This window comes from Passer domesticus, chromosome 8 (assembly GCF_036417665.1).
Source record: "Passer domesticus isolate bPasDom1 chromosome 8, bPasDom1.hap1, whole genome shotgun sequence".
NCBI classification, from domain to species: domain Eukaryota; kingdom Metazoa; phylum Chordata; class Aves; order Passeriformes; family Passeridae; genus Passer; species Passer domesticus.
The window spans coordinates 39,179,432-39,191,688 of NC_087481.1; the positions used below are offsets into that span (position 1 = coordinate 39,179,432).

A 12,257-nucleotide genomic window follows, 5' to 3' on the forward strand; every position below is an offset into this window, starting at 1 on the left:
CAACTCCCTAACTTTGATTATTGCATCAAAAAATAAAACATGAAGCAGTAGTCTGAAGGGACTCTGTTCCTTGGGCAAGAACTGTAAGCACCAGTATCTATACAAGAGTGAAACTGAAAAGTACCAGAACCTCTGCATTGAAAAGTAACAGCACTTTACCCAAACAGAATCAAGAACAGAATAAACACATGTAAGCCTACAATATGTGTGTAGAAAACAATGTTCTCACTCTTATTTCCCAAAACCAGCATGGATATTGATAGAAGTGCAAACAAACTGAATTGATACCACTGGCGGGGGAAAAAATCCAGCCAGAATGAAAACAGATTATCTATCCCTGCCAGGAAATACATTTCTCAGCTAAAGAAAGGAAACCAAAGACAATTACGTAGCTACTTAGTATAGAACACTTTCTTAGCTAGTTTCTACTTCTTGATTCACATGGTTTACACCATTCACCCCCACCCCCCCCATCTCCCAGAACACAAGGTGAAAGTCACTGACTCCACTTTGTCAGAAGACTGTCACGACTTCTTAAAATTATCTGCTGTGATCAGAATTTCCCAAACTTTGTAAGCCTGTGAAGCAGTCAAGGCTTTAAGACAACATTTTGGAACTTACATGTTATTTACTACTTAGTAAAAAACACATCTGTAAAGAGTAGTACAAATTATTTACCAGATAAAATCTCAGACTTGGACTGTCGTTGTTCTTAAATTAGTAAGAAATATTCTATTTAAAATGCTCAGTCCTGATGAGAAAGACCTAAGTGATGAACTGTGCTGTCAAACCTGCTGCATCCATACACTGAAGCTGCCAAGAATTCAGATTTCACTCAGAATCCCCCAATCTCCAAGTACATCAATTTTCCACAAATCAAGAGAGCCAAAATAATTATAAGTGGGCCACCATTAGGAGTTCAGCTCTTCCTAGTTTCAAACTGAAGCTACAAGTCAGCCAAGAACTTTAATGTAGACGTCTTCATAATAATTATAATTATTACCACCAAAGACTTAAACTTAGGATATTTGAAGTGCTTTGTCACACAATTCTTTAAAAGATATTTTCAATACATTTAAATGGGATTTTAGGAATTATAAGAAATCATCCTTGCTTTCAGGAGACAAGTTTTAAGCCACAAAACTTTAGCAAATCATTCAGATGAATTTTTTTTCACAAATTTTGGTGCACACACACTTAACTAAGTATGTGAATCCCTCCACATGGCAAATAAGCCTACTCACATGAGTACAAGTAGATTGCCGCGTTAATGTTTGCTGTAGAAAGAAAAGAGCCAAAAATGTGCAGCTCTGAAGCTCAAATAAGGCATGACCACTAACATCAACATTTCTTAAACCTAGAACAGTATATGTAATTTTGCAAAAAGATTTTAATACTGAACCAAGTCTGAAGATTTGGCTAAGCAACTGCTTTGACACAAGGCTGAAGGCTGTACTGAAGGTGCTCATCGGGATTTTCACACCAGTACCAAGTATTAGAAAATTAACTGAGGCATTACATTCCTAAACTCAGTATTTCTATTGGTACTGTTCAAAGTCATCAGCTGCAAGAACCAGACACATTTTGGGAATCCTTCTCTTAGAGAAACATGGACTACTCCTGCCTGGGGTGCCAGGCTGCCCTGTTGCATAGAGGAGAAAAAGCATTGGTACCACATCCTTCCCTTATATGATAGCTATCAATTCAGGTATTTGGCATATGCAGAGCAAGATACCATATCTTTTGGGGAGGAGAGGCAACTGTTACTAGATTAGTGTCTCTGTAATCTGTTGGTTACTTCCAATATGACTAAATCAGAAAGACTAAGCTCACAGCAGATGAGAAAGCCCATGATGACCAAAACACAGTAACACATTGATGTTCCCACAATATATGCACAAATGGACACTTGCTCATATCCTGATCTTCAGGGCTTCATCCCCAGCCCAAGACAGAACCATTAGTGTGGTAATTTTTACCTCACTTGGCCAACACGTGGTCCTTTTCAGACAAAAATCAAACCAAAGCTATGGATCTCAGCTACAACATACACAGCAAGCAAGGATAAGAGGGAAGGCAAGGAGAGAACAAGCCCCCTGGTCTCTCTACTTTAAAGGTGTTATTGGACACTAGAAACAATTTAGCAAATAAAGAATAACTAGAGCTTTTAAGAAGTTCTGGCACTGCACTTCTGCATTCTTGTAACACAGTTCACTGCCTGGAGGTCATGTGAACACAGAGCTGTTAGGTAACACAGGAAGAAGCATGCAATGTTAATCAGTAATTGGATTAATAGCTGAAGGAACAGGAACTCAGTTTCATATATGAATTATTCATCTGTTTTTTCATTCAGAAAATACTGAAATAGAAAAGTACCAAATTCCTACATCAGCAGTGAGGTGATCCTATGATTCAGTTTGAAATTCCAGTCATGTGCTAGTGACTGACTCATGTGCAAGCTCTGGAAGAGGAAACCATCCCATAACATTTGATAATATCCATCCTCTAAAGTATTGTTAGAGCAGGTTTTCCACCCACTAAGACACTTGAGCAATGAGAACCCATTTGCATATACAGATTCAGCAGTTATAACACTGCAATAACAGCCAGCCTAGAGAGGCCATCACTGAGGAGATCAACAGACTTATTAAAGTTAAGTGAATACCTGAATTAAGCTTCTCCATGAGCACGTGCTGTAGGTCAACACTAATGGTTATGAGAGGCTCTCCCTTTCTGCTCCCTTTTAAACAAAGGCTCCCTCAGGCCTCACTTGACAGTCTGTGAAATACTTGTGAGAATAGCAGCAAGGGGAGGAGATGCGGTCCAAGAAACCCAACCACATTTCCCCTTGAAGAACGTGCCCCCCTCCAGGATGCATCAGCAGCTGAGCTGCAGAGAGCAGCCTCATGCCCTTCTTGTCTGCCCTGCTGGGCTCCCTGCACAGCTGTCCTGCAAACGCTCATCCCAGGGAAAAGCCCGGGGAAAACACAGGCATTGATGTGTGCTTCAAGAGCATTTAGCAGCTTTAGAAACTCCTAGGAAGCAGCCAGTGGTTTTGCTGCTGCTGTAGGGCACACAGCTCTCCCTATCATCCACTTCCTCCTGGCAAAGCTGGCGGGCTATCGGCATGGAGCCGACAGCTGTGGTTTCTCACAAGTCAGCCCTCGCACCACAGGCCATGTGAATGCTTGGAAGAAGTCAGCAGCCTCCAGAGCACTCTGTCACCCAGCTGTCAATGCTAATGGCACAACTGGGCAACAGCTCGTCTCTTAAGTTCTGTGTGGGCAGACCAGCCCCTCACTGACATCTGCGAACACCTCCCATTCTGTCCATCAACCAGTTGAGACAATTAGCTCTCACAAGGCCTTGGACTTTAAGCATAGACCTCACAATGCTTAGACCAAGAGGGAAGACCCTCAAAGAGAGATCCTGCTTTTACCTGAAGCTTGCAACTGGCCAGTATCCTTTCCCAAGCACTAGTAAGGATATTAAATCTCCCAGAGCAACTACAGCTACATTTGCAAGAAGCAAAGTACTGACAAGTAGTCAGGGAAAGCAAGGAAAGTTATCTTTCATCATGTTAACATCAGAGCCCCTGCTTCACCAACGAGATAAACGTGCATCAGAGGAACATCTTGTGATAAGCCCTCAGAACTGGGCAATACTGTAGCAACACTTCCCGTTTCAATGGAGTGGAGAGAGGCGTGCAGAAAAACAACAAGTGAGAAGAACAAAATACATGAAAATTTAGGACTTTGTAAAACTGTCCAGAAAGAACAAAAAAATGAGACATCTCCCCCTTCGCTCCAAACCCCTCACCCCAAGCAGCTCATTTACAAGCGCAGCAACTGCAAATAGATTTTCAATTCTGCAAAAAAGCATAGTCATGTTTCATATGTTGTGCAAAGTGTGAAACTATAATAAACTATTTCTCATCCTGCATGCAGGAAACAAGGTGTATTTGACTATGTCAAGTTTTGCTAAGGTTCTTGCAGGTCTAGTGGTCAATTTGTGACTGGATCAAATGTATAAACCGAAAGAACTACCTGGGTGCACAGGAGCAGGAGAGAGGGAAGACATTGGGGAAGAAGCAGGGTTCCAGCCACCCAGACATTGTGTACATGACCAAAATCTCAAGCAAGAGAGGCTGGAATAGTTCACTTCCACTACTTCTGGCAGAAAGAGACAACACATACTGACAAGGTATATGCACACCTCTTAAGACTTTCAAGGGTGCCAAGAATCACATTATATTCATCACTGATTCAAGTCTTCCTGAGTAGCCACAGGTAAGAAACATGAACATCCAGCTTGCTAATTCATTATCTCCTCTTGCAGTACCTCCTTGCTTCACTTTAAGTGCAATGTGTAATGCTTGCATGACAGAAAAGACAGTTCCTGTAAAAGCCTACAAACCTGGAACTCCATCTCAGAGAGTTGGGCAGCTGTCTGGAAACATCCCACCAGTCACTGTTTGACTGAATGTGTGGTTCTACAAGTGGCTGCAGTAGATCTAAGACCACATTACTACTGCAGGGGCCGTCACGCCTTGCCTCTCTTTCATATAATTTCTCTGGGAATACCACTCTTGTAGTCCAACACCACACCAAATCATCCAGACAGATGAAAGGTGGAGAATGAGGCAGACACTCTTTTGCAGCACTCTAGCCTATGCCACTGGTCACATTTCCCCATGGGAAACTCAAGATACACTGTTATTCTCAAGTCACTTTTGAAAAACGTGTCAAAAGTTTTCTGAGGTAATAACAAACAGCCATGAAAATCTTACAAAATGCAACCCTGGAAGTAAAACAACTGTCCAAGTACATACAAAGGGTCTGTGAAATAACCTGAATTCTGTTCCATACATCTCTCCAGACCTGCTCTCTAAAGCATCTTTTTCTTGACCACATACTTCTACTGAGATTTTTCAAAAATTACTTCAGCTGCTCCAGACTTAAATATAATCACTGATGGCCACTGGGCTCTTACTTTAAGCAAGTGTTTTAAAGCCTTGCAGTTCTCCTTAGCAGATACCTAGAATAATTCTTAGACCATAAAGCAACCTGTGAGAAGATTGTCAGAACCACAAGCCACAGAGAAATACGTTTAGTATTTACAAGGTGCATAAAGACTATAATAGCCCGAAGTTCTTAACCACAACAGTTTCTGTCCTTTACTATTTCTGGACTATCATTTCATTATCTCTATTTAGAAAGTTAGTACGCACCTATGCTAGCACTGCTTGAATTTTATAATGCCATGAAAGAAAACCCATGAGGTATTGCTTTTTATGTAAATAAACTGGGACTTGATGAAACACCTTGATGACAAGCAATTAATCAATCCTGCAGCTGGGAAGATTATTTTAACTTCTTGATCCCATATGCTACAGATGGATAAGAACATCCATACCTTTCTCTCAGAGAACTCTCAGTATCACATGGGGGCTTAGTTAAGGTTTCTCCAATTGCTTTAACTCTCTGAAGTTTCTGACTTTCCAGCATCAGTCATGTATACCCATGCCTGGAGAGGCATGTGACCAGCATGTTCTCTCAACCTGAACTCCTGTGCAAGAGCGTCACAGTTCCTCTTCTTGACAGGCAGTGAGAACCAGCCAGGCTGCCGAGCTCCCATGTAACAAAGAGGGCTCTCATTTGCACCCAGAGGGCTGACTAATAGCTCACCCGCTCCTCTTCAATGAGCAGGGTCAAAGAACCACATCTTATGTTTAAACAAGATAGAACAGAGAAAAAGAGTTTTAAGAATTCATTCAATTTTACCCCTTCAAAGAGGGGGGAGAGAACTGCATGCTACCACCTCACATCTTCAAGGCCACTTCAATAAGCTGGCAGAAGTCAATGTTGGGTGCAATTAGCTGAGATAGAAGTACTTGAAACATATTCTTCCACAGAGCACTGAGACTGGAGAAATAAACACATGATAGCTCATGCCAAACTTTAAAATACATTGTGAATTTAGGTGTCTAGCTGTAAATGGCAACTATTAGCAAAAGTAAATAAATAAATAAATACAGAAACATAAAGCTGTAGGGAATCTCACATGTACTACAACTTCACCTATCTGGGTTGAGAAACAGTTGAGCACATCTGTCCAACACGATCTTGAATTCTAAGGAGCTATTCCAAGGTTTACCTTTACAGCTTGAGTCCAGCATGGGACCATAAAGATGATTAAGGAACCATAGCATCTTTCATAAGAGGAGAGGCTGCAAGAGCTGGAACTCTTCAGCCTGCAGAAGACTCAGGAGAATATTATATGGACAAGATAGGAAAAAATGAAAGAGGGAACCAGACTTCTCCATAGTGCTCACTGACAGGAAAAGAGGCAAGACGCACAAACGAAAATGCATGAAGTTCCATCTGAACACAAGAAAACATTTTGTTACTCTTGAGGTGGTCAAACATTGGAACAGGTTGCTCAGAGAGGCTGTGAAGTCCTGCAGACTCTCCACCTGCAGAGACATTCAAAACCCAACCAGAAATAGTCTTGGGCAACCTGCTTTATCTAACCATGCTTGGGCAGAAAGTTTAGATGATCTCAAGAGGTCTCTTTCAGACTGAATGATATGCTCTCAAGTTTCATCTGTGGTTTCATCAGTGCAACAGAAGAAAGCCAGGAATTTAATTCAATTCAATTCCTTGACACAAACAGGAGGAAGAATTATACATCTTATGTGGTTCTTCTTATGCCATTTCCCTCCCAAAAAAGCTTACTGCCTTGGCCTCTGACATCTCTTAATGAGCTCCTCTGAAGGTAAACATTTCAGCTCTTCCTGACCTACAAAGATTTAAAAAAAAAGTTCTCAAGGCCAGATAAAGGTTTCATCATTTCTGAATTCATACTAAACTAATAAAAATTAAAATAGGTTTCACCATGTGATGTCTTGGGGTGTCATAGTCCCATGATGCCCTAAACAAACCACAGCCAACAGCTGTGCTAGAGGCAACAGCGCAGCCTGCACAGGGCCAGTGTGCAGCCTCTGGAGAAGAATTTGCCCTCACTGCATCCTGTAGCCCTGCACCATGCCTCACTAGCTCAGGATTCAGCAGTTTGGAAGCTGAAGCTGAGTCATTTAGCACCAGGCCTAGTTTTGACACTGCTATTAGAAGTACAGGTGAGTGCATGTGAAGAGAAGTACTTCCCAGAGGAAGACACCCAGACCCAAACAATTTCAAATATGGTCATGAACTTTCTCTGCTAAGCGCTGTAAGAATTAAGGGCTACCTTAATCAGAAAAAAAAATCTTAACTAAGACCAGAGCAGAGGCTGCATTTCTCTGTGGGAGAGATATTTTAAGTTACTCTCATGCTGCAACCAAATAATACAGCAGATTTTTTTTTATCAGTCAAGAAGAAAGTTTTCACAGTTTCACCCAAAAAAGGAACTATGTACACCTGGGGCTGTCTTCAGGGGAAGCATCAGAACATTTGCATTTGAGGCCATTCACAGAACTTGTATAGAATCACACAATAGAAGAGGTCACAGAGTAATTTTTTCCCCACACAGAAGTAGGATCTGATACATTAATCCAAATACTTTGGCCATGAAAGCAGCCCATCTTAAAGGGGTTCTTCCTTCACAAGAATCACAGTGACAGCAGATGGCTCACCTTTGCAACTGCTCTGATGTGCACAAACCAAAAACTTGACATGGCATGCAGGTGACAGCCACATCAGCTATGACTGCCATAACAGTAACGGAAGAACAGAAATTCTGAATCTTTGTGTACCAAACTATCTATCTGGAACATGTTACAGCAGATTCCACAGCAAAAGAGTTTAATCTCTTTTTTTCTCCCAGTCAAGTATTTTCTAGATACGCTGGAGTCAGTTTGAGATCAAGGCATTCTTATTAAAGGGAGAAAACAGAAAATAAACTGATTTTTTTTGTTATGTAGAAACAGCAATAAAAATCCAAAGCACAAACTCTCTTTCAAAACACCTACATAACACCAAAGCGCAGTTTGTTTCAGCACACGCTAACTTGTGGCACAGATGGAGAAGGACTTTAGATCCAACTGTGGGAAGTCAGACTCCAGAGCCTTTATGCACACAACACTAGACACACTGCCTAACTTAAGCCATGGAATAGAGATAAATCTTAAGCCAAGATGCAACCACAGGATTCCAGTCTTGCTGAGGCTGACAAAGAACAGTATAACCCTACCTATGGCAATGTCAAAAATATCCAGACCAGCACGACTGGAGAGAGCTCTCCACCTTCATTTCAACAGAAACGATGAGAAAGGAATTCTACATGCTCTTCTAGAGTTTAGGAAAATATGGAATCAATTAAAACTCAGTACATTGGGCTTGTGTGATCTCCAGCTCTTAATACTTCTGTGCTACTAAGTCCTCTGCATTAGTTACAAGGGGATCACCTTCAGATTGGCTGGGTTATTTTTAAGGCCATCAGTGCAATTCTTTAATTAATCTCTGCCTTCTCATCATAGGTAACAAAGTGAACTATATGGTATGGTTACATCCTCTCTAGCCCAGTGCTAGAGAATACATATTAGACTTTATTTTGGTTCTGGTATGACAGAAACAAGTCTGAAGAAAAAGATAATTCTTTTCCCTAAAATAAATAAATTACAATTTTCTATTGATTTTGTTCAATAAACTGCAGAGTACAATATTCACAGACAGAATTTTAAATATAGAAAGTTTTCATCTTCAATTTGCTTCAAAAGTAGCCACCCAAGACAACCTCAAATTCAGAAGTTGTCTCTGAGTTGCTGGTCATTTTGTCTGAATTAGGGACCAACCAACCATGTATAGAATAATTTGCTTGCATAACTTTCTTGTTTACAAGGGTTGGACAATTCACCTTAGTTTGCTCTTTAAGTAAAGCAGATTACCAGTGTAAAAATAAGAATTAACAGCACCATGTATCTCCTTCCTCACACAAGAAATCACAGCTCCTAGCTATGGTCTTACCTTCTGAAATAGCCTTCTCAACAGCTGCAAGGTAAGCATCAGGCTCATCATCATTTGTGAGTTCTTGCCACTGAGCCCAGTCCTTGAAAAAGGTCAAATAGTCATCACAGTCTGTAACACCACAGAACAGCTTGACTACTTTGCACGGGGGCCATAAAGCTTCCTGAAGGCTCTGCAGGATGTGAGGAACGTAAAAACTCTGCACCAGCCCAGCAGAAAGCAAAAGGACGATACTCCGACTTCTGCTGAACAGGTCCAGCTCCTGGTGGGAGATGGCAGAGTCGTCTTCCAGCTGGTAGCTCAGAATCCGATGCTTTCGAACTCGCCAAGTAAAGAGGAAGAGGTTCTGGAGGTACTGACACCATTCAGCAGCGTCACTTGCATACACAATCAGCACATCGTATTCTCCAGGGGCTCCTGTACAGGTGCAAGATGATCACAAGAAAAAGCATTAAATTCAAACCATGAGCTCACCCACTGCTTTGCAGCAAAAAACCCCCACAGCACTGCCTCTAAATCCTGTCAGAAACTACAAAGCATTTCAAAAGAACAGTAGTTCTATCCAAAGTGAGGGGTTCACAGCCACAAAGCAATTCTAAGGGTGAATGAACTCCTACTTGCATCTACTCCACTGAATTTAAGTAGTTTTTTCATTCTTAAAAAGGAAAAAAATTAAAATGCTCTTCCTATAAAGGAGAGCATTTGCTATGTAGTTTCAAGTGAAACAAACTACACAGAGATTTACAGATTTAAAGCATTCTGATAAGGGAAAAAAAGCCACAAAAACCAGACCTTCAAAACAAACTAGCTTGAAAAGGGGAGTTTATGCTCACATGAAAGTTAAAATCATTTTAGGCAATTATATGGTCTCTGAAACACAACTGTAGATCATTACATGCCCAAGCAGATACCAAACAGCACACCTAAAATAACAAACGAGGCCACACCACGCTTACAGGAAGTCACTATGGCCCCCGTGGTGTTAGATATTTGCTCTCATTGCGGCAGAAAACAAACTGCCTGAGAAGTATGCATGCAGCTAAGGGAACATCAGCCCCAGTGTTTGCACCACAGCCACTCTGTTGTTCAGGCTTCAGACATTTCACAAGGCTGTGTTAGAGTCCTTCCTCAAAACTGTCATTGAAAGCTTTCCCAACAATTTTTGGAGTGACAAACACTCTCTTCAGAGGGAAGAACTAATACAACAGTGGTGGCCATAAGACAGCCCAAAATACCCTCACCAAAGTTCTCCCATAATTCTCTAGAGACAGCTTCTACCTACAGACTCAAGCATTTCAGTGCTCTGGCACAAAAGCACTTAAAAATGTTAACAGCTTGCTAAGAGTAGATGGAAATTGAACTAGTGTGACATGATGCAGTGCTCTCCCAAGCTCAAGGAAGCTTTTAAGTCTAAATTTAATTTTTCTATTTACCTGTGAAGAAGTTTACTCAAAATTGAGGTTTACAACTCAGGTCAGTAAAATTCAGAGCTGAGCATTTAAAACCTTATTAACAAATTGTCTTCTAATTCCAGTTTGACTCTTTAGAAGTGTCAACTTTTTTAACCCATCTCCATCATGACACACCAGCAAAGGCAAATTTTTCCAATTAAAGCAGAGAACAATGGCTAAAATTTGGCAGCCAAAAAGAGGAGCTTCAGAGTGAGTTTACCAGAACTGAAGACGACAGTTTTGCAGCCACCTTAGAAATATTCAAGCAAAATTGCACAGCCTCCAAAGACTTGATTCTATCACCTTCCCCAGAACCTTCATTATGAAATTAAGGCAGAAGGAAAGTCTAGGCTGAGGGACCCCAGCCTTAAACTATACAATTAGCAGCTTTAAACTGTAGTTCAGCAGAAATGATATGATTGAGAAGAATGGAGATGTGCTCAATGCTGGACCAATTACAGCCACCTGCATAAATAAGGCAGTCTCTAAGGAAGCAGTGAAAGGATAATACCCTAGCTATGGAGAACATGGGCAGTGCAGTGCTGACATAGTCACTAGGACAGCTCCATGTTTGTGAGTGAATACAGCTCTTGAACCACAGATGGAGGCTTGTAGGAGACAACATTCCCAAAGGAGAGGATCCAGCAAACTCAAAGTGGAGTCCTCGGGACGCAAAACCTTGGGACCTTTAACCTAAGAGTGCAGAACTGCTGTGAAAAAAGATGGCTTTCACATCAGTGAGCACACCACCATTGCCAAAATATCACTGATGGTGGCTGAACACCACCTGGCAAAGACACCAGAATTACATGAGCAAAAACATGAAAAACAAGCAGAATTCAAGTTTTATTCTAGAAAGAGAGATGTACCAGAGACCTCTGCTTCCACTGCCCTGGGCTGATTTACATGCAGAACAGTGGGAAAGGACAGCACAACTGTCTGTTGAGAATGGAGCCCACGGGTTGCACCACGGCCAGATAAGCCCAGCCTCAACAGATGAGGAGACCACACAATGACCCTCTGAGGTGTGCCCAAAGTTTTTGAAGTCCTACCCTGGTGCTCTCTGGCAGCAGCCCCACCTCCAGTCTCTGGAAAAATAAGTAGTAGCCTCCTGGGCACTTTAACATTCTATAAAATGGAACAACTAATCCTGTCATTCACTTTTAGGAAGCACACAGCTTCCACAACTACACTTGTGAGCCAACAGGCCCTTCTTCGGGTTTTCAATGAAAGTAAGCAGCTGTGCTTGGATTCAGAGAGGAAGAGCCATTGACTTTAAACATGCCTCACACTGCAGGGGCACCAAGTATCCAACAATCCCTCCCTGCTCTCCTATGCAGATAAAGGATGCAAACTGGACAGACTCACGGCAAATTTCCTGCCAGAGCAGTGCAACCTTTGCATCCAGCAGGAGGGAACTTCATCTGGTGTTTAGAAAAGGCATTGATTTCCTAGCTAGCACTGCTCTACAAGAACACCATTCCCCTTAACAGAGCTGTACCAGCTCTCCTCAGGCCTTCTTCCCTCAGCTTCTCCAGCCTTTTGCACATAATCAATAAACTGAGGAACAACACTCCTAAAACGAGAACTGAGAAATAAAATTACTGACTCCACTAAAGCCAAAGTATCACTCTATGTTCATAAGCAAAAATACTGGAAGTAGGTCTTGCAGAGATAAATAAGCCTAAGTCAGCATGGGGACTGTTTTAAAAAAAAACCCCAAAAATCTAGAAATAACTTCAATTGCAACATTCTCCTTTAAAAGAAGAATGACACAGGACTCTCCTTCCTGGATCATGCTATTATTTGTTTAACCAAATAGCTGCCTTTGCAGCAATAACTA

At 41.5% G+C, this 12,257-nt stretch overlaps 1 protein-coding gene across 8 annotated transcripts in view; it reads right to left on the minus strand.

Annotated features, from left to right (window-relative positions):
- PIK3AP1 (phosphoinositide-3-kinase adaptor protein 1) overlaps window positions 1-12,257 on the minus strand; it is a 37,263-nt gene that overhangs the window by 19,002 nt on the left and 6,004 nt on the right. For all 8 annotated transcript variants that reach the window (XM_064430601.1, XM_064430603.1, XM_064430602.1 and 5 more), the window contains exon 2: window positions 8,964-9,380. Coding sequence is in view for 5 of the 8 variants with exons in the window: in XM_064430600.1 (XP_064286670.1) it covers window positions 8,964-9,380 (417 nt within the window). In the remaining 3 variants the exon portion in view is untranslated. The remainder of the gene's footprint in view (window positions 1-8,963; window positions 9,381-12,257) is intronic.